Source organism: Nannobrachium achirus (genome assembly GCF_963921795.1).
Source record: "Nannobrachium achirus genome assembly, chromosome: 1".
Classification (NCBI taxonomy): domain Eukaryota; kingdom Metazoa; phylum Chordata; class Actinopteri; order Myctophiformes; family Myctophidae; genus Nannobrachium; species Nannobrachium achirus.
Window position 1 is genome coordinate 46,989,040 of NC_137810.1, and position 26,543 is coordinate 47,015,582.

The window sequence follows — 26,543 nt, forward strand, 5'->3', positions numbered from 1 at the left end:
AATTGATGCACATCTTTCTTCTCTGAGAATTGTCACCACTTGCCTCTCTACCTTATGTTCCCCGCGACCTCCCCCCCCCCCTCTCTCTCTTTTTTTCCTCCAGTATTCTAGCTGTGAAACCTGAGCCAGGGCCCAAATATAGCCCCCACACAGAGAGCCGTCACAGCCCGGGACAGATGGGACAGCAGGCTACTCGGCAGGCACCACGCAATTGGACCCTGAACCTGAGTTGCTCCTGCTCACCGCCCGACCAAAAAGCCTGCTCTTCTGGTAAAGAGGCGATTTCTTTTTGGGGACGCTCATATAAAACGATATTACCATTACAGGGGAAATCTGGAACCACTACGGCTGGGACAAATATTGGGACGAATATCTTGACTAAAGGTAGGTTGTGTCATTTCTAACTCAAAACCTATTATTAGTAAGTAATTTAGTGGTTTTAGTTATTTGTTTTTTATATAAATTATAAGAAACTAACTAAATAAGACCTAAACATTAAGGAACTGTATTGGTCAAACATAAAGGTTCATGCTTTTGTTTTGTTTTTTTGTCAGTGTGAAAGTGAAAATGCTATTTTCATGCCATACAGTATCACAAACGGCTAGTGGCCTTGTCAGTCACCTTATTAGAGGGAGACTTTATTTTTACACATACTGACAGAGTACGTCTATGTAGACATTTATGACAAAATTCAATAAGAGTTGTGTAACTGAACAGAAATAGACACGGTATAGGCTAGCTAGCTGTTATGTCACTGACAGCGACCATTCACATTATAACCAATCAGTCAATCTTAATATTTAAAAACATTCCACATGCATATTTAATTGCAGTTTTTTGTTTTGCTGTGATTATTTTCCTATAAGATCATTGTGCCTGTTTGAAAGGGAACCCTTCCATGTACAGTCTCCCTCAGTCCCCTGTTGTGTCTTTAGAACAGTAAAGTCCAGTGTTAATTTACCCTTTTATAACTCTGTGCCTGCATGAATGTAACCAAATGGACCTTACGCACCCATGTGGTTACATTCGTACAGTCTCAGAGTTAATAACACTGTGGGGATTTTTACTGTGTAGCTTTATGTAGTTTGTGTCAGTGTTGCATGGCTATAGATGCGTTTGTGTTCCTCTCTCGGGGTGTTAGTGCTGTGCTGTGAGTGGGCGGGTGGATGGGGTGTGGGCAGCCAGGCAGTGCTGCTGTGAAACATGGCCCAGGGGATTAAAAATAACAACAGCTGGTCTTCAGGACGCCATGAGGGCCAGGGTGTCAAAACTCTCACATCCACACACACAAACACACAGCCTTTGCACAAGTCTAACCTAGTTTATATGGACGGTTTTGCAATGCGTCAGTCAGGTTGCACATGACACTCTCTGCGGCCCTGTTTTACCGCCCATCCAAGAGGCAATCCCGGCTTATTGCACTTATGAGCTTCAGGCAGGTCTGCTTGTCAACAAGTCTCAGTGGAAGTGTAGGGAGACCACTTCTAACCGCTGCAGATATTTTAGTTATATTATACCGGACACTGGCACTAAAGCACCAAAAGTGGTTTGTTGGCTCGTAATCATATGGGAACCTCTTTTGATAATATGTAGTGCCTATTTTAATGATGTTACATGTGCCTAAAGCTGAAGAACCAGTAGAGCACCTCTAAAGAACCAGAAGGTTTCTTTGTACAACAGTGTTGCTACTGTACAGTAATATGTATATAGCACCTCGACCACCTCAAAGCACCCCTGAAGAACTGCTGAAGAACCGTGTGTGTGTGTGTGTGTGTGTGTGTGTGTGTGTGTGTGTGTGTGTGTGTGTGTGTGTGTGTGTGTGTGTGTGTGTGCGTGCGCGTGTGCGTGTTACAGTACATGCCATACGGTTAAAATTACATCTTATTCCTTAAAATAAGTTGCGGGTTGCAGCTTTAAAGTTAATGTAGCCCATGTAGTATACGTCACTTGGTGACGTTTTGACTCTGTACATACTGTAGCTAGCTACAGTATATAGCCATAATATTTATTCATGGTAACTGTTAAGATACAATCTCTCGGTTCACACACTCTCTATTATGGGGTGTATAGAGTAGCTGTAAGAATCCTTCATAGGAAGGACGTCTAGCCTATATCTAACTTGTAAACACAAGTCCCAAGTTTAATGTATGACAACATGTTAAGTACATAAATCCCTTTTGGATTCTTGGAATCAAAACGTAAATAAATCCTGTCATCATCGATATGGAGGTGTGAGAGACTGTGGGAGAGATACAGTACAGCCCTTGTTTCTTTATAGTCTTTTTTTGGAGCTGTGTGGAAACACAAGCTCCCCATAGGCAGAAATGTGTGTCCTCACCAGAGTCTCACCAGAGTCTGTCGTCAAGAATGAACAGGATCTGCGCATGCGCGGCTTTACCACACACACACACACACACACACACACACACACACGGCTCGAACGACCAAACGAACACATGGAGAGGAAAAGCTCACTGACTTTACAACACACCCGTGCGCACACACGCACGGCTCGAACGACCGAACACACAGAGAAGAGAACGTAGCAATTAGCAAATCTACAAGTTCACAATGAGTCGCATGAGTCGAAATCGCGATGTGAAATTACGCAATTAGCGAATCACAATGGCAATGGTTTCTCTGCGACGTAGACTTCCCAAGCAATATGGAGACGTTTTAATTTTTAAAATCCCTTCATAATTGACTAAAGCAATGATCAAATCAAACTGTGGTGACTTTCTTTGCTTCCGCGCATCTCCACACGCTGAAAGAGAAAGTGAATGTGATGTTTTGGCACGGTGGCCACTGTGCAGGAGCGTGGGAACAGCATTGGAACTAGGGGTGCTGCAGGTGTGCAGCACCCCTATGGGGAAGTTTCCATTTTTGGAGCTGTGTGGAACACAAGCTCCCTATACGTGGCCGTGTGTGTGTCCGTCCGTGTCTGTCTGTCTGTCTGTCTGTCTGTATGTAGCCTCAAAGTTTGGCACGCTACTCCTCCCACAGTTTTTGCACCACACACTCGCGCCATATGTCAAATCGACCGGCTTACTCGGGAATCGTCTGCTAGTAACTTGCTAAGAGAAAGGTTCTATAGTTTAATTGATATTAATTTATTAGTGAATTCATTTTCCCCATTGACTTATAATGGGAATTGCAAAAACTCACATTCAAGTATTTTTCTCTCGTAAACCATAGGAGCTACAGTTTCAAACCTCGGAGAGGAGATTCATAATGATTTTAAGAATGAATCCAAAAAAAATTACATCACTCGGCCTCATGGTGGCGCTATAGCGGCCCACTTTGCGTTTTGCCCCGTAACTCTTGAACCGTAGATCGGAAAATTAAAATTCTTTTTTCCCTGGATTCCTTGGGTCAAGACGCATCTCCCCATATAGGCCACGCCCATTTGCGCCAGGATAGATTTTACGCCATCTTGAATTTTCTCCAAAACACACTTTTTGCACCTTTTCCTACATATTTTCTTCAAATGTCACAAAAATCGGTACACATGATCCTGGGTGACCAGAGAGGTGCTACACACACACACACACACACACACACACACACACACACACACACACACACACACACACACACACACACACACAGCTCCACTTCGAACAGAGGTTCGATTTTACATAAAGATTCTTCAAACACCTGTTCACAGTACAAGACATCTCTATGTAGAATACAAGCTCAGCTGTGAAATGGCGAAAACAAGCTCATAAACGTGTGGTGTGGCCTCAAACAACCTGTCCATGTTAGTGGGGTGCCTGGACACTCAGTCATTTCAAATTTGTGTTAAAGTTTATTTTTCACTTCCAATTTGTAGATTATGGTCTATAAAACAATTTTGGTTCGAGTGTCAAGACAGCAGATTGAAGAAAAATATATTTTTTACCCCATTAACACAAATAACCAAAATCGGTTGTGCAATATTTTTTTCTATTGCTATATCAAGTCAATACTGTGTGAGGAATCAACTGGAGTCAAATATTTTTTTGAATATTCTGATATTTCACACAAATTAGACAATAACATGGTTATTACACTCAACATCAACAATACAGTTACATTTGTTTTAACTGTACCACAATATAGTACCATTGGCTTTAACAACTACTAGAACAATATGTTAACAAAGAATAAACATTCTAATCTAATATATAGTCTGCTCTGGTCTAGCAAGTTCTCACAAGTACATTTGCACAGACGTGTGCATTTCAACATTTCTTTCATGCAACTGCACCGAGTGCAGGTTGGCATACAAGCACGTTTACAAGTGCACTCCACACTTTAATATATCCTTGGCAAGGGGCAGAGTGGTCCAAATGGGACCACTAATCCCATAATCCGTGGGACTGTGGACGGTCATCATGGACCTGAATGAATGAATGACATAGTACTACAATACATATTCATGCAGATACATAGTTATGTGCTGTCGCCCAGGCGCTTGCTTGGAAGATGCTTCTGTTCAGATGTTGATCCAAAGCATCAGTTGGGGGGGGAATCCTTTGCACGTCCCTAGTTTTATGAGAGGATTGTGTCATTCGAACATGATCAACATCATTGCCCACTTTTTTCAGCCTTGGAGATGCTTGTGTTGGAGTGTCAGCGAGGGTTACAAATTCTTCCATGAGGGATGGCACTTTGCGCATCACCTTGTAGCAGGATCGCTTACCCTGCCATGGATTTGAATGACAATGTGCTGTCTGAGCCAGTGAATGCATGGATAGAGCCATGCCCTTGCATGTTGTCATGCCCAGGTTTGTGGTGATGGTATTCAAGGAGATCATTCTAGTAATCTTTCCAGCTTTGAAGGAGATCCAGATTTCCGCAGCCACATTCAGAGCCTGGATGTGATTTCTGTTGAGGAGGTTTCTGTTCAGGAGGAGTTAGTTGTGCCAATTGTGTATGACTTTTGTTATTGATGGTGGAGTACTGAAATTGGCAAAAGTTTCTGGCAAACATTGACAACAAGAAGGAGCTGTTATGTAAGAAGGAGCTGTACTAATTCCTTTCAAGTAAGTTAACAGATTCACAGTTTCCAAATGACAAGGATGTCTACATTACGGCAGTTGATCAATTCCACCAAGTTGGAAACAGTCCACCAATGGATCAATGCAACCATGAGGAAGCTGACACTTGTGTCCTAGTAGGCCTACATCTTCTCTATGCCCTCCAAACATCATCACTTGGGATGGTGCATACTGGAGACACAGATGTTGTTGTAGTGCTTCTGTGTAATTTTCATCATATCCAAGCTCTGAATGCGGCCATCTCTCTCTAGGTCGTCCTCAGACGAGCCTTCCAACGTCACTTCCAGTCATCCTGGTTTCCCATACATCCGGCCAGCTTGCTGGTGCTTTGCGCTCCTGCGTCTTTCTTGAGTACATCCACATATGTTAGTGTGGGACGTCCTTGTGACCGGTGCCCATGTGTTGGTTCCCACAGCACCAGTTTACTGGCTGGCAGCTCTTGTTGTATTTGGCAGTGTCCTGCAAGTCTCATTCTCCTGGCTGCTATTTTATCGCTCACCCTTAATATTCCAGCATACAGATTCTTGTTGCTGACATGTGAACTCTTGCTGATGTTGATCACTACACGTAACATTCTGGTGTAGCACCCGTCTAGAGACTTCTGCAGAGCAAGGTCCAGCATTCACTGCCATATAGGAGAACAGACTCTACCATCACATAGAAGAAGCTGAGTTTGGTTTGTCAGGGGAGGTTGGAGTTCCATACACTAGCCATGCCATTAAGGGCCCTCCATGCAAGTGCCTTCCTCACTTAAAGATCTTGCTCTGTAGAGTTGACCCATGAGCCCTGGTACGTGAAGTCCTTGACTCCCTTCAGAACAGTGCCTCCTGTTGTTGTGAGAGGTGGAAGTTCTGAGAGGATCTTATAGGTGATCACCTCAGTTTTCTTGGCATTGGTTGGAGAGTAGGCTGATGTCATCCGTGTAGTCTAGGTCTGTCAAGACTACTGCAGGGTGCCGTCTTGAGGCCAAGATCCTGCTCTTGTCCACTGATGGCCTTCCTGACCGCATAATCCAGGACTATGACAAAGAGGAAGGGGGCTAGGGTGTCTCCTTGCAGTACCCCAGCCAGGATGTCAAACTCCTCACTGTTGCCATCTGGGGTCACCACCTTGGCCCGTGTTCCTGCATACATGGTCTCTATTGCCCGGAGTAGGTTGGGAGGGACACCGTAGGCCTTCAGGATCTTCATCATGGTGCCTCTGTGTATTGAGTCAAAAGCCTTTTTGAAGTCAATAAAGCACAATACAGCCGTCAGGTTGTTCTTCTTCACCTCCTCGATCAGTCTTCTCAAGGCCAAGATCTGGGCTACTGTGGTTCTCTCCTCTCGAAAGCTGTTTTGGTATTCCCTCAAGTGAGGGTCGATGGCATGCCGAATCCGGTTTAGTATAAGCTGTGGAAATCTGGATCTCCTTCAAAGCTGTAAAGACTACTAGAATGATCTCCTTGAATACCATCGCCACAAACCTGGGCAGGACAACATGCAAGGGCATGGCTCTATCCATGCATTCACTGGCTCAGACAGCACATCGTCATTCAAATTCAAGGGTAAGTGATCCTGCTGCAAGGTGATGTGCAAAGTGCCATCACTCATGTAGGAATCTGTAACCCTCGCCGACACTCCAACATAAGCATCTCCAAGGCTGAAAAAGTGGTGACAAACTTTGTCTGTAGGCTGTACCCTGATGACTCAAACGAGGGCAATGATGTTGATTGTGTTTGAATGACAATTCTCACAGAAAACTAGGGATGTGGAAAGAATTCCACCCCCGCAACTGATGCTTTGGATCAACATCTGAACAGTCTTCCAAGCAAGTGCCTGGGCAACAGCACATATGCATGTATCTGCATATGTGTAGTAGTACTCTGTCAATCAAAACCTCCACCGGCTGTCAGTCTGTCAGTCACACGTCACACTTTTGCCCTACTCATATCTCCGCCACCGTTGCCCCGATCCATGCCAAACATTGCACACACACTCCGTGGCTGCAAAACCACTACCTCCACCCCTCATTTCTCACATGGCCCTCTTCTAGTGCCACCATGAGGCCGATTCTTGCAAAACACATTTTTGGACACTGCTCCAACAGATTCTGCCCTAAAATCACACAAAGCGGTACACAGTAACTCTATAGTCATGTCATCAACATGGATCAGTCCCATTTCCCATATTCCCTCCTGATTGGCTACCTTTGCCTTCTAAAGTTTGTGTATGCGACATGACGGTCGCTTATTTCCCGATTAGGGAGTCTTACTGGTTCATTCAGGTCCATGATGCCCGTCCACAGTCCCACAGATTATGGGATTAGTGGTCCCATTTGGACCACTCTGCCCCTTGCCAAGGATATATTAAAATGTGAAGTGCACTGTCTTGTAAAAGTGCTTGTATGCCAACCTGCACTCGGTGCAGTTACATGAAGGAAAAGTTGAAATGCACACAGCTGTGCAAATGTAGGCCTACTTGTGAGAACTAGCTAGACCAGAGCAGACTGTATATAGGTGTTAGATTAATTTTGTCTTTGTTAGAATATTGTTCTAGTAGTTGTTAAAGTCAGTGGCACTATATTGTAGTACAGGAAAAAATGTAACCATATTGTTTTGTATGAGTGTAATAACCATGTTATTGTCTCATTGTGTGAAATATCATAATATTCAAAACAAATATTTCACTCCAATTGATTCCCCACACAGTATTGACTTGATATAGCAATACAAAATATATATTACTCAGCAGTTGTGGGAAAACTAAGACACTGTTCAAAAAACACAATTCCGATTTTGTTCATTTTGGAAATAGGGCAAAAAATATATTTTTCTTCAGTCTACTGTCTTGACACTCGAACCAAAATTGTTCTATAGACCATAATCTACAAATTGGAAGTGAAAAATAAACTTTAACACGAATTGACAATGAAAACTAAAAATTGCATGTACAAAGAACTCCACTATGTGTGAAGGAGGACATAGTTAAAGCACTAACAGTTCTATCAAAATCTCAAAACAAGAGCCAGGTGTGCTTGATGTTGAGACAAAACATGATTGGGATTGATCTCCTAGAGTGCACAAAGGGTCCATTTGGTTCCATTTGTGCTCTCTAGGAGTTGAATAAACACTGATGATTTGTGTGTGAGTGAAAAATGGAAGCCATGTACCCTCTGCCCTCTGGAAAGGCTCTCGCTAATACCCACCAGCTGTGTCCATAGAATACCAGCCTGAGTCATTCTGCTACAACTGTACTGGGTGTCTGTCACTCTGGGAGTTGTCATGGACAGACAATCTGTTCATTGTCACATCCGTTTTTATGCCATGACGACGCACTTTTATTTCAGGATTGTGTCTAGTAGTCATTTCCCTCCTGTGGATGCTTGGTCATCACGTGAGAACTGTAATGGAAGACTAAAAGTTTTCAAACCTTTTGTAGCCGGGGCACGTACACCAAAGGCCAAGTTAGTCCAAATCTCAAGGCATATACCTGTACCTGTAACTGCACGGATATTCTTATCGGTACAAAATAGCCTCAATGCTATAACCTTTTTGACACTCTTGTCACAATGTAATTGTCCATTTCAAAACAAGGTTTAAACTAGCCCTATTTTATACTTTAAAATAATAATATTAAAACAACGTAATAATAATAATAACTAGAACTGCACTCTGTCGAGGTGCCAACTTGCGTCTTGTGCAAAGTAGGCCATATATGATAACTAAAATAAAACATTCTTAATCTTTTTGTTTAGTTTTATGTATTGCAATAATAATGTGTGGTTGTCGCGAAATCCCAAGGCACACTTGGACTTGTCTAATGACACACCAGTCCAGTGTGCCTAAGTTGGCACATCGTTTGGGAACCACTGAAGAGCTAGGCAATGAATATGTGTGCTGTTGTATCTAAAGCCCATATCAGAGTGTACGGTGGAGAGCTATCCACCGCAAATTTGAGGTGGAAAGCTTTCCACCTCAAGTCAGAAAATAAGTGCAGGCCATCATAGTACGCCACGGTGGAGTCCTATTCACCGTGACTGACTAGTCTAGATTGACCAATCAGTGAACGGGGTGTAGAGCCTGTCTGTCTGATAGTAAAATCACACTTGTGTGAACTGAGCGGTGGAGGCTGCGCGTGTGTGTGTGTGTGTGTGTGTGTGTGTGTGTGTGTGTGTGTGTGTGTGTGTGTGTGTGTGTGTGTGTGTGTGTGTGTGTGTGTGTGTGTGTGCGGGCGTGAATGTGAGTGTGAATGTGAATGTGTGTGAGTGTGCCTGGCCTCAGTGGCCTGAACAACAGTGCCCCTCCCTTAACATGTGTGGTCAAAAAAGGTACTTCAGGCTACAGACACACAGACAGACAGACAGACACACACACACGGACGGATACACACACGGCTACGCTATGGAGACGGTGTGACCACCGCTCAAAAACAGAGAGATGTGTTGGGACTCACGGTGGAAAGCTCTCCACCGTGAGGAATGATGTAACGTTGTAGTTTCATGACTCAAAAAGACTCGAAAAGACTACACCGCGGTGTAAAGCCTTCCACCGCGGACCCGACTATGATACGGGCTTAAGTGATGTCTTTTGTGTGCATTTCAGGATGCAGGACGGGAGTTGGAACCACAACCAGCCACTCCCCCTCTGTCTGCTGCTAAAGGACCCGGCAGGGGGTGGGACTTTGGAAGGGGACGGGGGGGTGTTTTCCGAGGCGTCCTCGGATGGGGAGCACTACCTGGACTCCATGGCCGAGCTGGATTCTGGCGACGGGGACTTCCCCGACCTCGCGGCCTTCCTCAGTGCGGACGAGATAAACCGCAGCCTGGTCCTGGCCCGGGAGTCCTTCTGCGAGTCGGGCATGTCTGTGAGCCCGAGGCCCCCGACCTCCCCCGTCCCTCTGCCCCCGGAGCTGGTTCTCCGACAGGTCCCTTCTCCCCCTGCCCTCCCCGCCGCACCCACCTCAGCCACTGAACACCTGACCAAAAGCCAGAGCGTTCAGCGCCAGACCAAAGCCCCATGCCCGGACGAGAGGGCCCCCTCCTCCGGCCATGGTGTCCCCGTCCGTGGCGGCAGGACCCCGCAGGCCTCCGCTGAGGCCCCGCCCCCGGCCCCCGGCCCCGAAAAGTTCATCTGCCACAGGTCCATCATGCCGGTGTATAAGCAGGACAAGCCCAGGCTGGTCCACGAAGGCCTGGAGCTGAACGACCGGGCGGGCTCGGCCACCGAGTTCTGCAGCCGCGCCGCCACCTTCATCGAGGAGCTGTCGTCCATCTTCAAAGGCTCGGCTCGCTTGGAGCAGCAGGGAGACGAGGAGGACTCCTCGTCCCCAGACAGCGGGTACTTGACTCCCAGAGGTCAGCGGCCGGCCCCCCAGGGCGAGGTCTCCGCTGTCGTCCCCCCTCAGCCGCCCCCCTGCCAGCAGATAGGGGGGCCGCAGCACGGCCAGCCTGCCGAGCTAGGAGGACCCCCACTCGAGGCCCCAGCGGAAGAGACAGGGCCCGTGGGGTACCAGCACACCGCCGGAGGTCTGTCCCCACCTCGCTTCTCCCAGAAGCTGAAGAGCCAGGAGGTAGCGGAGGGAAGCCCCATCCGTCTGGAGTGCAGAGTGGCCGGGAACCCACTGCCGCTGGTCAGGTGAGTTTGATCTCGTCAACATGAAGTGTTAGATATGAAGAAGAGATGAAATGATGAGACGATTCACAACTGCGATGGAATGTGTCACAATCTTTGACACACGCTTCCTACATCAGAGTCATACTCTTACTTTATTGCTAAGGTTCCCTTTGAGAAATGTACACACTAAAAAGGCCTGGGTTAGAATCAACCCATTCTGGGTTGTTTTTAACTCATTCCATGGGTTGCTCCTGCACGTACCACGCCTGGGTTAACTTAACACTAGAAGATGGGTTGGTTCGATTCAACCCAGCAGGTGAGTTAGAATATTCTACTAAATTCTGGGTTAAATTAACCATACATCTGAGTTAAATGCAACCCATGTTATTTATTATATATTCTACCCAATCCTGGGTTAAATTAACTATATTCTGAGTTAAATGCAACCCAAGTTATTTATTATATATTCTACCCAATCCTGGGTTAAATTAACTATATTCTGAGTTAAATGCAACCCAAGTTATTTATTATATATTCTACCCAATCCTGGGTTAAATTAACTATATTCTGAGTTAAATGCAACCCAAGTTATTTATTATATATTCTACCCAATCCTGGGTTAAATTAATTATATTCTGAGTTAAATGCAACCCAAGTTATTTATTATATATTCTACCCAATCCTGGGTTAAATTAATTATATTCTGAGTTAAATGCAACCCATGTTATTTATTATATATTCTACCCAATCCTGGGTTAAATTAATTATATTCTGAGTTAAATGCAACCCATGTTATTTATTATATATTCTACCCAATCCTGGGTTAAATTATAACTGTCCATCTGATTAAATTCAATCCTTATTTTATACTCACCCCAAATGTGGGTCACATTATGTACCATTCTGGGTGTCACTTATTTAAACAATTACCAGCCACAATACATTTGTTACCTTACTGTTAAACAATTTAACACAATACATGATTTGGTCAAGCAAAGCATAATGCAATTAACACAAACCATACTTAACTCAAAGTAATTTTATAATAGAAAAATGGCAGATCAGAAACTTTGAAAACATTAGACAATTTAATCATTTTTAACAAGCACAGCCACATTATTTTGCTTAGAAAAACATTCAAGCATTCAAGCCATAACAACAAATTCTGAGTTCCAAAAAAAGAGTCTCAGAAGGATCCATGAGGAAAATGAGACAAATATGAGGTCCACTCCACCACGAGGACACAGACCGAGAGGAGGGGAGGAGGCTGGGAGGCGGAGGAGGGGGAGAGGAACTGAGCAAGAGAGAAAGAATGGAGGCAGGGGAGCGATGAGGGAGGGTAGAGGAAAGGGAAAGAGGTGCAGGGTGACTTGAACCATAAAGAGTAATGGCAGGGGAAAGGGGGACAGAGAAAGTAGGTGAGAGAAAGAACAAGACAGTCATCTTGGGATTCTCAGCTGACCCAACCCATCCAGGTGACCACCTGCATGCCTGTATGTTTCGCCAGATTGTCATCACAGAGATGCGTCCTTCTTCGATGGAAAGAGACAGAGGGCTCTTTAGCAATACTGGGAAATCATACACACACATTGGGCCTCCAGATACTTGTGGTGTACCGTTAACCTTTTACATGGAAACATTTCACATAAATCAGACAAATCTATAAGGATCTACATTATATTCTATTAATTGCAATATAGTGCTACCAACAAAACAGGCTGCGCATGACTGGAAGGAATGGGAATGGGCTATACTTAACGCAACCCAACAAGCAACCCAACAAACAAAAAAATATTTTCTGAAATGTAATCTTAAATCTTGTTTTCTAATTACTAAATCCCCAAAACTGTGACCTTTTGATGCTGTCCAAAATTTTCAAAACATTGAGGCTGTGTTACAGTAGCAAAGGAAGAAGGGGGGAAAAAAAAGAAAGAAAAAGGAGTGTGTTCGTTAGAAAGGGACAAAGCAGTCTTTGTTTATGTGGGGAAACCTCTGTGGAACACAATTTAAGGTTCAGATTAACAGATAAGGGCACTCTTTAGGAGTGCTTGGTCTTTACAGTCTCTCCTGTCTGTGATGGAGGCTGAGGGCCACGTGCTGCGCAACAGCAGATGTTTTACATGAGGGGTGAAGAAAGCCCTGCCACCTGAAGTCAGTGTAATGTGGATAGAGTGTGCAAGTCTGTGGAAGAGAGTGTGTGTGTGTGTGTGTGTAGGGCTGCACAATTATCGAAAAAAAAGATCGAGATCTACTGTAGATTCAGACACCTATTCAATCTCATTACTAGAAAGATTGTGATCTAGATTTAGATCACAATCTTCAAGTGGCCACTTGAACCCCATCCTTTTTTGTGGGGAAGACTTTTGCTGAAAATAGCCGCTTGTTGTAAGCTTGTCAAGCGGCTATTTTCAGCAAAAAGTCTTCCCCACAATAATAAAAGACAGAAAATACTCGTTTTGAGCCCCGAGAGACCAAATATTTGAGTTTCAAGTGGTTAAGCATAGAGGAAAAAGAGTCAATTCTCTGTTACAAGGAACTTGGTGCATTACTTTATGGTTTAGTCAAGTGCTTTAGCACGTTACAATACTGTATTTTTTTTACTGACCGAACACTGTGTGAAGAATCGTGAGAGAATCGTAGATCTCAATTCTTAGGGAGGAGAATCGAGATTCACATTTTAGCGAGAATCGTGCAGCCCTGTGTGTGTGTGTGTGTGTGTGTGTGCGAGAAAGAAAGGTCTACTGGCAAGCCAGAATTCTAGTGTTCATAAACTCAATCATTTTGTTGGCCGCTGGTAGTGGAATTCCATAGATTGTACTCTGTAGGAATTCCCACACATGTTGACACTTTTTGGGGTACTCTATGTCAAAGATGTAAAAGGCCTTGAAGCAGATGTCAATGGCTTGAAGAAGTTTCTCCTGCTCCAAAGCCTGTCCATCTATAATGACAAAGACCTGAGACAGTTGATCCGAGTAGTTGCCCAACGTCAGTATGTAGGGCTCAGGTCGGGACTTCTTGGCCTCATCAAGATACTCCACCATGTTGGTTCCAGGCTGAAAAACATAAAAAAGAAAAAAGAAAAGCAAGGGTAAGGACCAAGTATAGAATTAACACACATATACAATACTTGTAAACATATACAACACATACATGTTAACATGCTTAAGTAAAATGGAAAGATTTCCTTTAGATGTGCTGGATGGACTTACAGGCTGATGGTGGATGAAGGCCTCCATGCACTCAGCAACGGTGTGGCGAACCATTTTACTGCCACGGCCCCGTCCGACTTTGAATGGAGTTGGGGGGAGCAAGAATGGCAACTGCTGCAGAGCGAGATCCCCAACGCCATCTGCAGGAAAACATATAGCTATCAATACAAGGTGGAGCGGCATATCCTTTATTTTGTGACGCTTTGTGTCATGCAATGGCCAACAAGAATGTAACCTATGCCGTTATGAGCAGCCATGCGGCTCTGCAGGTGTTAGTTGTAGTTTAGTTATTTGCCCAGAAACTGGTTTGAGCGGTTCTAAACCTTCTACATTACAAGGTCTTCCCTTAACCGTGACAGAGTGTACAAATGGAAAAGCACTGACCTGTTGTGGTCCATTAGTAACACTGACAGTTACAGACTTCGATTTATTTTTTATCTATCATTTTTATCCCACGATTTTTGCAACCCCTATATTTTCACCCGGTGCCAATTATCTAATGTGATCCTGGGTGCTACACTGCCTCTGCCAGCCTGGGGAAGCAGCGGACTGATCTCATGCTTCCTTCTATGCCTGAGTAGTCCAAGCTGCTTTCTTTTCGACCGACAGCGGAGAGATTCCCCGGTTGGACGTAGCGCGTGGAAGGAACACGTTATTCCAACCAGTTCATTTTCCCCTCCATCAGGCGCCCCGGCTAGCTAGGGGGAGGCAGTATAGAGACCAGGATTACTGCATGTTTTTAGTGAGGGTACCTACCCTAGGGGACACGGGGAGAACATGCAAACTCCGCACAGAAAGGCCCTTTTGTCAACCCCACCTAGGGTGTGGGCACTGATGACACGGAGGAGGAGACATGCCACCAGCGCCCACAGCTTCCCCCTGCGGGAATTGAACCCAGGACCTTCTAGCTGTGAGGCGACAGCACTACTGACTGCGCCACCGTGCCCCCAGACTTCGATTTAGTCTGTAACTTCGGACTTAGATTTAGGCCCCACTAAAGGAACACAGAGTCCCTGGAATCAACTTTGAGAAGCCCTGGTCTAAAGAAGGCCCACTGGTATTTGAGGGGGACACTTCCAGAGAAGAGGAAACCCTAGGGCACCTGAAAGTGTGTGATGTGTGTGCCACACGGCTACATCTCTATATTACCGTGTCCCAGTATTTCTAAGTGGGTTCTCGATGGCGGTTAGTGTTAGTCAATAGGATTCGAAATACTGGTACATAGTAATACTGCCACGCTCCCATGCCACACTCACACAGAGAGGCTGTCAAAGTGGTGTGGATTCTTTGCGCAAAAGGGACTGTCGACTGACAAAGAACCATTTCAATAATATTTTACCTGATGTTAATTGTTCGATCGGCAGCTCCAGCTTCCGCTCCAGTCGTGCCACCTGCAGGATCTTCTCCGCATAAACTGGGACCCAGGTCTCATACAATTTGGATGCAGCCTCCGGATGCAAGACAAGGAAGTCCTGTGCCATCTATAAAATGGAAAACATTTGAAATCAAATTAAATGTGGGACACTACCAAAATATTATAAACAATGCATCATCACATGTACGATATTCCCTCTTACCATGCCGTCAGTCGTTAGGCGAGGGTAGTGTTCCAGGATCTGACTGACGGTCAGCTCTCTGGTGTTGTCCTTGATCCACCTGGCCCTGTAGATCACTGTGTCCTTCATGTAGGTCTCAACTTGTGAGAGTGGTTGAGAATTGCTTCTCAACCACTCTTTTAGTTGTGCAGCCCTCTCGTCCGATATGGTACATTCTGTAAAAAAAAAAAAAAAAATTGCTGTCAGTCACTAAAAGGTGGATTTTTTTTTATAATCATCCCTATCAGCAATATGTTGTGTGTTCAAATAGTTCTAAACAACTATAAATGTTATTGTGTGATTCCTCACATTCACTACAATCAGGCTCTGCTCAGATTTTCTGTCTGTGATAGTGTTCCCTAAACATGGACGTATTACACAACTTAAACAAGCTTAAACACATTGTTGGAACTGCCTTCTATTTGTCTGTTTAGTAATGACCTGGTATGACCGCAGCTGCTGGTCGAACAGGATCATCTGGTATTGCTGGTCGGCTAGTCGCCCTGGCCGCTGACCTCAGCTTCTTCCTGAGGTTTCTCAGCCTTTCCTCCAGGAACCCAGTGGCTGGATGGTTCTTCCGTGCGGCGGTGTACCAGATGTCCTGACAAGAAATCAAAATGTATGAGATTCAAGGTTCAAGGTCCAAGTTTATGTATATGTCCCTGAAGGGCGATTTGGTTTGCAGACAATCATTAAAAGCAGACGTAACATGGAAAAAACTTACATGGACTTGTCAAAACATGACAAGGCTCTAGTTACAGTGCAAGTGGAAGTAGTTTTACAAAGGCAAAGCCAAGAGTGGCAGGTGGCAGGGCCTCCCAAAATATTACAATACTAAATAGTCAACATGCGACACAAGTGTGGTCTACTCTATAACCCAAGACCTGGCACGCCCTCAGGAAACGCATGCACACCCCCTGTCCTAGGACACGTGAGGCACTGCCCCACCACTCACCGAAATCACAGTGTCCGTGGCGAGCGCTCACTCAAGCGCAGGTGCACGTGAGTGCACCCACACAAGCAAGCCCTCAAACACACGGCGCCGCTGTCACGAAGAGCAGCGAAACAGTACCCCCCGCCCCCCCAGACAAGAAGCACCCCCCTCAAGCGCACACCACAATTAAATACAGGCCAGACAGGCCAGACAGGGCCGTACAATTGTGTTATCGGAAGTAATATAAGAAGTATACAAAACTGAAAAAATATATAAACTATACAGACTATCACTCTATCAAGTTGGAAAAGGGCACAAATGAGAACTTATATGCCTAATTGCCTTGGCAGATGATGTCTCTTGGCGAACACCAGAAGGGAGCATTCTATACTCAGAATGTAGTCGATGAATAGAATAGAGATTTGGCACATTTATATTTTTGACAGCGTGGCTTTGATTAGAGCAGGGTGTTTCTGTACCTCTCTGTCACCAAAGAAGGCCATATTGTCGCTGCTTCCAAGGGCATGACAGGAGTGAGCTGTATTGTGTCTGTTACATGCTTTACCATTTTATGCTCAATGTACTGTATGCTTCTCAACGGTTACTGAGAACCGCAGACCTACAGTTCGACAGCATGTTTTGAGCTTGTCGTTTTCAGCATCAGCGACACATCACAGCATAATTGGCTTAATGTTAGGGGTCTCACTAAAATGAAAAATTTGAAAAGCAAAAAGACAGAAATAAAAACAACTCACGCTGCCACTGCTTGATGAGTCTTTCAAGCTGGGAAATGCCCCAATTAAGCTAGATGCCAGGGCCTTCTTGGTCTCTGCCGTAGGACTGTGAAACAGAAATAACAACTATTTATCATATCAAGTAGTTCCAGTGAGTTGATTTGATGTAACAAATAAACCATTTTTAAATAAACCATTTTTAAAAGACAAATCACTTAATCTTGCCATTTAACCATTAATCCCAAACCAATTAATCCCCAGCATTGGTATTGTGAGGAAAGCTTCTGCTGAAAATGGATCGACAAGCTTTCCCCACAATAACAGAAATATACTAGTAATGAGCCCTGAGGGACCATGTATGGTTCTAGTGGTTAAGAGGATCCCTAATCAACATAAAACATAAAGCTTATTTAAATGTTTACTTCTCTCCAAACTTCTCGATAAGGTGCGACACCAAGATGCGGACAAGGTTCCATCTCTGGCCCGTGGTGATTAGATTTGTCTCGTCAAGGCTCTTCACAATCACCGCTCCATCCGTGAACCGTGTAAGGACCTGACGGACATTCTTAGAAAATAGCAAGACACAAAATTGCAGATTTATTATTTGGTTAGGAATGGGTGATATTAATTCAAATCAATATCAACATTATTTTGATAATTAATAGGGCTGTACGATTCTCACTAAAATATGAATCTCGATTTTTCTCCCTAAGAACTGAGATCAACAATTATCTCACGATTCTTCATACAGTGTTGCGGTCACTACAAATGCCATTAAACTGACAAAATACAGTATTGGAACATGATAAAGAGCTGACTAAAACACAGTAATGCAATCATTATTTTCTGTCTTATATTGTGTGGAAAGCTTTTTGCTGAAAATAGCCGCTTGACAAGCTTACAACGCGTCGCACTGCGACGTGTTGTAAGCTTGTCGAGCTGCTATTTCAGCAAAAGCCTTCTCTAGGTTCAGGAGGTTAAAAAAAAATTTAGATCACGATCTTTCTAGAAATGAGATTGAATAGGTGTCTGAATCTAGATGTCGATCTTTTTTCGATAATTGTGCAGCCCTAATAATTGATGCACGCCTTGTGTGGTGAGCTTGTAGAGCGCCATTTTTTTTTCATGCAAGGCTGAACAGACAAATATATAAGACTTAAAAGGGTATTAGCGCAGAACTTACAAACGTAGGAATTAGGTGTATCGTCTGATACATCATGAGGGGATCAGGACCAGGCGGGATCACAGGACCAGGCGGGATCACAGGACCAGGTGGGGTCACGAGATCAGGTGCGGGCGATACCTCCATGGGGGTTTGGGCAGGAGGCGTGTCATCACAGCCTGTAGGTTGTACAGGTGCAGGCGTCGGTCCAATCTATACAGAAGACCAAGGTTAGTATAATAAATGAGGGACAAGAATAGGGCACTGAAGTCTTTTTTTTTTTACTTTTTTTTTTTTTTGTAACCCATTTTTCACCCAGTGCCAATTGCCTAGTAGTCCTGGACTCTGCTCTCCCCCCTGCCAACCTGGGGAGACAACGGACTGACCTCGTGATTCCTTCTATCATGAGGAGTCCAGGTTGCTTCTTTTCACCTGACATTGGTGATTTCCCCGGGATGGACGTAGCACGTGGAAGGAACACGTTATTCCAACCAGTTCATTTCCCCTCCATCAGGCGCCCCGGCTGGCCAGGGGGAGGCATTATTGAGACCAGGATTACGTGCATGTTTTTGTGAGGGTATCAACCCTAGGAGACACGGGGAGAACATGCAAACTCCACACAGAAAGGCCCTATTTGCCAACCCCACCTAGGGTGTGGGCGCTGATGACGCGGAGGAGGAACACGCCGCCAGCGCCCACAGCGTCCCCCTGCGGGAATCGAACCCAGGACCTTCTAGCTGTGAAGCGAAGCGCTAACCACTGTGCCACCGTGCCCCTAGGGCACTGAAGTCTGATGTAAATGACGCATCCTACCTGGTTCGCATTCTGAATTGGCTGCATATTTTAACAGAATATCAAATATATCTGACTATCATTAACGATAGTCATCTCCCTGTCAATGTCACCGGGCAGATTGTCTTTGGGCCTCAATGCTTTTGAGACAATTTAAAGATGACCCAACCCTATTCTAACAGAAAAACCTTTACGAACCAGGGGATGAGCGAGTGACGTCAGGACTTCAGTACTCTATTGGAATCCCCAATAGAGGACCCGTTTCAAGACAACCAAGTGATATGTGGACAGTGCTGGAGCATACTTTTAGAGAGTGCACGTGGGCTTCACCTTACAAAAATGATGTGATTAAACAAAAACTACTTACGGTACCACTTATCACTCATTTAAAGACCATGGCAGTAGTCAGTAATCAGGTCAGCCCAGTAGTTGACAGCATCTCACCATCCCAGTAGTACCTTCAATCCGCCTGAGAAGTCAAGTGGTTCGTCCTACCCAAAAATACTGATCATTTCCAATTGATGGACACTTTAAGCAGCATACCCAGGACACCGTAACCCTGGTGTGGGGGCTATATCAGGTACTGGGCCTTTGCCAGAGGCCGCCTGGAGGTAACAGTGGTTAGGGTACCCTCATTTTGTCCCATAGGTCTAGGCCCCCACTGTCGGATGCAGTTTAACGTCGTGCCCAGGACAGAGTGATTCTAAAAACGTCTGTAGCGCAACGAAATGTATAAACTCTCATCCTCCTCTCTGTACAACTTGGCTGCATGGAGGGGATGGTGATCAAGCAGATCTCTTAAATCTACTGCTACCAACAACTGAGTGGGAATGACACTGTATGCGTATAAATGCCTATCAAACCACTGTGTTTCCCACTTCTGTATAACAAGCTTTATTGACGTTTGCTCCAGTAGTATAACGGATTCTATGAGACCAAATTGAGGCTCTCCATCCTGATCATAGGAAAGGAATACACTCATGCCTGCTCTGTAATTATTTCCCTTAAATTTAACCCAGGCTGGCATATAAACTTCACTGAAAAGGGGAATACCTTCTAGCCCACTTTGGATCCTGTCATTAATGTCGACAAGAAGTGTACTTTGCCCTGGACCAACTTCTGTAGTGTGAGACAGGATTGTTCCACATAAGAAATGGTAGCACTGCATCATCTGATGGCGAAATGCCATGGTTTTACATATATTTCTAAAGTTACAGGTTACATTGCTAACTTGTTTGAAAAATGCATGCCGTGCTTCAAATCTCATTGCCCAGAACTGCTTTAACGGTCCAAGTTTTAGAATGATTCGTGGGTAGTGGAGCATAAAGTGTTGCTTTGGCCGTAAATTTAGATGAGGATATAGCTCCATGAAGAGGCAGTGATGCTCTTCTATGATTTTGCCTAAGTACAGTGTTGCTGCTACTGTAAGTGACGGGGAGAAGATAATTTCCATGCAATGGAGTAGGAGGAGTAGAAGTTCCCAATGCTTGTTTTCCAAGGGAACGAGATCACCTATCATGAGTGGTAGTAGCCTAATTAGGCACCACATTTGAGATGCTGACTGACGCATGGAGCCGTCAAGGTTTTTGAGATCATTCTTGCTTATGACCGAAGGCTTGTTAGACTTATCAGTAAATCCATAGTCAAAGCTTGTGATTCTGTTATTCAACTGTGCTAGTGTGAGATGCTTTTGCTCGATTAGTGAATTCAACACAACTTTGACTTCGTAAGGCGCCGCCCCCTCCAGTATATCATGCATCACATCCACAGACACGTTGTCTGACACATGATAAAAAGCCAAATCGTTCAAAACACTGTCCCTTTTCAAGCCTGTCTGGGAGGCGTCGGCTGTAAGTAAATCTGCCTCATAAGTTTTGCGATCACGCAAAAGTCCAGGATCTTCAAGTACCTGAGACAATCTCTGCTCTTTATTTGCTTTGCAAAACCGACATGCATAATTCGCACCAAAGGACTCAACGTAGCCAAGAACAGTATGCACTCCCAAATTGTCTCCAACTACTTGGAGCACTGTGAACTTGACAACACCTCGGTAGTTGGGGGTATTAAGAAAGATGCCATCCCTCTCTAGATCCTTGATCTCTTCTACAATTGGGCGCAGTATTGCATCTATGGTGTGGTGTGCTGCATCATCGGATTTGTACACAGCTAAAAGGAACTGTGACTGCAGGGTAGATAGCAAGTCTGGGGGCAAGCTCTTCAACATGAAATAAATAAGTCCCAACTTGTGAATACCAGTTTTCGATCCTAAGACATTGACAATTTCGACATCATCTTGATAGATCAAAATTGGGATTGACACCTCTTTCTGGAATAAGGGATGCGATTTACAAAAGTCCCCATCGAAAACATCCTGAATTGCATCACCCTCTCTACGCTGCCAATCGAGCATGGTCTCTAAAATCCCGGGAATAGTAAGAATCTTGGTCAAAAGGCTCTTCAATGGTATGCGGTAAAATGAATCATGGACACCAACTTGACGGACAGTGCCAGTGGCAGAGGCCGTTGATTGAACATAGGTAACCCCTGACAATATCTCCTCAACTGGCTGAATAAAGTTTCCAGTTGTTAAAAAATATTTCATTTGCTTATAATCAGACTCCATTCCTTTGAAAGGCTCAGCTAATTCTGAGAACTCCACCCCAAGCTCTTGTACCTCATTGCGTTGATCAAGACCAAACTGACGGAATACAGACATGGTCTTTGATTGCAGTCGGCTGACAATATTGCCAATTAAATTGGAGGTATGCTGAACCACAAAGTTGATGTTTGTGAATGTCATTGAAGTTTTAGCTCTAAGCTGGGCTAAAAAGAGGGCCACTCGATTGGTAATGGACTCTGGCTCTAGTTCATCCCAATCCTCAACAACTTGATCTCCCTGTTCTGGCTCCATGTCAGCATTCAGCATTTCAACAGCAGGTGGGGCATCTACCTGTGGGGGCCGTGGGGCTGGGCCTTCGAGGGGGTCATCAACAATATTCCTATCTTCATGCTGGGTTTCTAGGTGTCTTCTATAAGAATACATCTGGCTAAATGTCCGACCACAACCACTTTCACAACACTGGAAATGTTTAGATACAGAGTACACATGGTGTACTCCCCGTAAATGCCTTAAAAGATTCTTGACATCCCCTGAAATTCGGTTTCTGCATTTGAAGCAAGTGTAGGGCATCTTGCCAAAATAAAACAACTACTTACAAACTCTCTAAATTTTTTTAAGAACTTGAGCCTAGGACCGGCTCTTGGGATTAGCTGGGTGATGGTGGCATCATCCAACAGAGAGAAACTGTCCTGATCAATCCCCTCGTCTGAAAGACAAAAGAAGAAAACAAAACAAAACATCATTTTTCCAACAGAGGAACAGGGAGAACAATGAAATAAAATAAATAAAAAATAAATAAAACAGAGCTCAGGGGATTCATCTGTAACAGATGTTTGAAATTAGTTCTACTGCAAATGATTACACTCAGCAAAGCTGATCAGACATGTTAACCTCTTTTGGTCCTCAACTTTACAGGTTAGAGAAGTGGTTCTCAACCTGTGGGTCGGGACCCCCCAACATTGTGAAAATGTTGTAAAGCGTTGTGACCCTGCAGGTTCACAATATGTATCCGAGGTCAACAAATGGAGGTCAATTCAATTATCTTTGGGGGTCACAGCCTGAAAAGGTTACGAACCACTGTTAGAGGACTATAGATGAAACCCATGGCCATTATCTCAGCCATGATTGGTCGGGGTCGGGGCTGAGAAAACTGTTTAATGACAACAAACATCCTATTTCTGACTGACACGGATGTCATTAAAGGGATAGTTCACCCTCTAAATTACTTTTGTTGTATGGTTATTGTATGACTTTGACTTTTGTTTTGTTTTTTAATTGACAAGATTGTTTAGATATCTTTTTACTGCCGTAACTTAGAGGCTTTGATCACTTCCATTCATTTTGTTTCTGCTTCATTTTTGTATCCTTGATTTATCTGTAAAGGATAATTTACAAACAAAAAAGCTATTGCTGTCAGTCGATTAAAAATATGAATCCCATTAATCGCATGGTTGTCCATAGTTAACTCACGATTAATCCTAATTTAATCGCATATTTTTTATCCGCTCTAAATCTACCTTAAACTGATATTTTTCCATTTTTTGTATTAATCATATCAATATAGTAGCCAATTACTCTCCTATTGACGGATATTATGACACTGACTAGATGGATATGATACTGACAATGGATGAATAAACTGACTGGATGATTATACCGATGCGTACACTGCTGTATACAGTCAGGCAACACCCATATGACTGAAACACCTGTAAAAAGAGTCCTGCGTCGATTCATTTCCCGTTTCCCACAAACTACGGGGCGACCAAAGGTTCAAAAACTTAATCACAAGTTTAAAAAAATGTACTAGTTAACTGAACCTTTCAGTTAACTAAAGCGTTAACTTTGTCAGCTATAGAAAAATCACAACATCCTGAAATCATCAAAGGGTAGGTAAACCATACAACAAAGGTCATTTAGGGGGGTGAACTATCCCTTTAATCCAGTGGTTCTCAAACTTGGGGTCGGGACCCCAAGTGGGGTCCCCAAATTATTTTGTGGGGTCTCCAGATGATTAGCTTAATATCCAATTTTATTATTATTTTTCTCTCACTTTTTCATAAATAATCCAACATCCATTATAAGTGTACACAGGGTATCTAGAGATTTATAAAGTGACAATTTAAGTAATTGAATTTCAAATTCAATAGCTTTTTAATCCCAAACTGTCAAATATTAAGCATGAAAGAGGCAAATATTGTGAAAATAGCTGATCTAAAAGCTCACAAGGCCTCTCTGTGTAATTTATCTGTGGAATCGAGTCGAACAAATATAGGCTAACGGGGTCCTCACTTCAAATAGGATTATTTGTGGGGTCCCCAGCCTAAAAAGTTTGAGAACCACTGCTTTAATCAATTGGGTTCATCTGCTGGTCAATTGTTGTCAGTTAATCAAATAGTATAGCACAGAGAATGTACACCGTATGCTCAATACAAATGTCATGGTATATCACAAAAAGCAGTTATCAACTTCATGACAGCAATGTATGTGGATGGGAAAACATATTGTACCTCTAAATATGTCTACCAGATCTGGTAGCTGCCACTCCACCAATGTGTCACGGACAAAGCTGTCCATCTATCTGAAACAAACACAAAGGAATTAAAATTAGTTATACATACACAACTAAAAGGCATTATTCCAAGAAAGCATTACACTTGTTTACATTGGAGACCTTTTAAAACTCATAAAACAAACCGTGTTTACTAGCTAGCTGCTTGCCCAGCAAAATACAGCTTATGTAAATGACAGTACAGATTCGCTGGTACAAAGTCAACTAAAAGGCATTATTCCAAGAAAGCATTACACTTGTTTACATTGGAGATCTTTTAAAGCTCATAAAACAAACCGTGTTTAAGGTTTAAGAACTACTGTTATGCTCACCAATTGAAGAGTGACACAGAACCTAGCAGGCTAGCAAAACAGTGTTTACTAGCTAGCTGCTTGCCCAGCAAAATACAGCTAATGTAAATGGTTGACACCAAAACAGATACAATCTAACCTTCACGGTGGTCTTTGGTGAACGTTAGGTATACCGGGATTGTTTCTGTATCGACAATATAGCGTTAGCCACCGGCATTATAGATTATACCAAGTTGCAACTTAAGCTAACGTTAGCTGTGTAGCTTGCTGGTCTATTAACCCTGAGAACGAGCTACATGGCTAGCGTGCTATGCTAACGTGGCTAGCGTGAAAAAAAAACATTTCTCAAATGTTTCATTTTAGTACATATACAGCTAACGTAAATGGTTGACACCCAAACCCATACAATCTAACCTTCACGTTAGTCTTTGGTGAGCGTTAGCTATCCCGGGAATGTTTCTGTAAAGATAATATAGCGTTAGGCACCGGGTAGCATCTACAGGCAGGGTTAGCATTAGCAACGTAAGCTAACGTTAGCCGTGTAGCTAACTGGCATACTTAACCTAGAGAACGAGCTACATGGCTAGCGTGCTATGCTAACGCGGCTAGCGGGCTAACCCTCGGGACGAGTGGTAGTTATGGTGGGACAGAGACACGGCGGCCCGGCCTCCGGCCATCACCCGCCGCCGCGGCGCGGCGTGAGCCGGCGCTACGGCCCATAGCTACGGCCCCAACGGCGGCCCGGGTCCCCGACGGGGGTCCTTTATGGCGGCCCGGCCGCCGGCCATCACCCGCCGCCGCCGTTACCGTGAGCAGCGCCGACTCGAGACGCACAACAGACGGCTGGGCAAGATAGCTCGCCTGGACATGGGCGAGGGTCCCTTTTGGTAACCTGATAGTTAGTAACCATAAATTAGATACAACGCAAGTAAGCACAAACCTTTAATTATCTGCTTTGTTGCTTGTTGTTGTTTGTTGTGCTGCTTGCTGATGCGTGCTCACGCCGTGCTGCTGCTGCTGAAGGAAGTGAACTTCAAACAGGGAACGGAGGAACGCAACCCAGGACTTGGGTTTTAAGGGAACACAGGTTCCGAGTAGGACTCGGTCAATTAGTTAACTCTTCCCATGAGTTGCATAAGCTTACCCATTATGGAGTATGGTTAACCCACGACTAGTTAGCAATAACCACTTATGAGTTAACCTCTTCACAACCCAGGATCTGAGTAGCTTATCCAACCCAGGTCTTTTTAGTGTGTACTGTGGTAAATTCAGGGTCATATATTTGTGACACCTGACAGCATCCCAGGTGTCACATCGATCAATCGATCGATGAGCCAGGGTCACCTGTAGTGCCGTGATCATGAAGATGGTTTGGTGCAGATGTGACTACTGTACTATATATTCATTGGTTTAGTGGTTTGGTTTTGTAAAATCCTGAGTGTTAATTTAACTCAGAGAACGTATAAATACAGGCCCATTTGTTTACATTTCTATGCTCTCTGATTTACAAACGGATGAAATGAACACATCATTGGAGGTGACCTCATTCTTCTCATAAGGTCATTTGTCTGCATGATGTACTCTAGTCAATCCACTGCAGGTTCATACAAAATATGATGTTGTGCAGCCATTGTGAAATATGTTTTTGCTCCTGCTGGGCGCTGTAATCTATATCTGCTGCTGTTTGTGAGGAGAGAACTCAAATAGACTCTTGAGTAGATATATGAGGATACAACAACACAGGCTCTTCTGTCATGGGTCACGTAGAACTTTCTTTAGCATCATCGCTGAGAACCATGTGTATGGAGGGCTTGATAGTGACTCCTGGAATTATTATTTGTATCTTATCTGTCCTCTGGCTATCATGTCCTACTGTATATTATGTCCTCTAACAAACCGTCTGTGGGTTGCTGGAGCACGTCTGTCTGCACGGTGGGCTGGGTGGATGAAGTAGGCATCCTTCCTATACGGTCAACAGCAGTGGTTCTCAAAGTGGGTGC

At 44.1% G+C, this 26,543-nt stretch overlaps 2 protein-coding genes across 2 annotated transcripts in view; one reads left to right on the top strand and one right to left on the bottom strand.

The window, feature by feature from the left end:
- The first annotated feature begins 244 nt into the window (after positions 1-244).
- palld (palladin, cytoskeletal associated protein) overlaps positions 245-26,543 on the top strand; it is a 149,167-nt gene continuing 122,868 nt past the window's right edge. Inside the window, exons 1-2 of the mRNA XM_080736526.1 lie at positions 245-384; positions 9,625-10,656. Of these exons, the coding sequence (XP_080592652.1) occupies positions 9,626-10,656 (1,031 nt within the window). The 5' untranslated portion in view covers positions 245-384; position 9,625. The remainder of the gene's footprint in view (positions 385-9,624; positions 10,657-26,543) is intronic.
- Positions 11,711-25,764, bottom strand: LOC308293894 (uncharacterized protein). The gene is made up of 11 exons (XM_080736546.1): positions 25,484-25,764; positions 24,192-24,262; positions 19,429-22,387; positions 18,291-18,482; positions 17,530-17,672; positions 17,129-17,213; positions 15,881-16,040; positions 15,422-15,615; positions 15,184-15,325; positions 13,845-13,984; positions 11,711-13,688 (listed from the first exon to the last, which is right to left on the bottom strand). The coding sequence occupies exons 4-11, from the start codon at positions 18,414-18,416 to the stop codon at positions 13,374-13,376; spliced, it is 1,305 nt and encodes a 434-aa protein (XP_080592672.1). The 5' UTR covers positions 18,417-18,482; positions 19,429-22,387; positions 24,192-24,262; positions 25,484-25,764; the 3' UTR covers positions 11,711-13,373.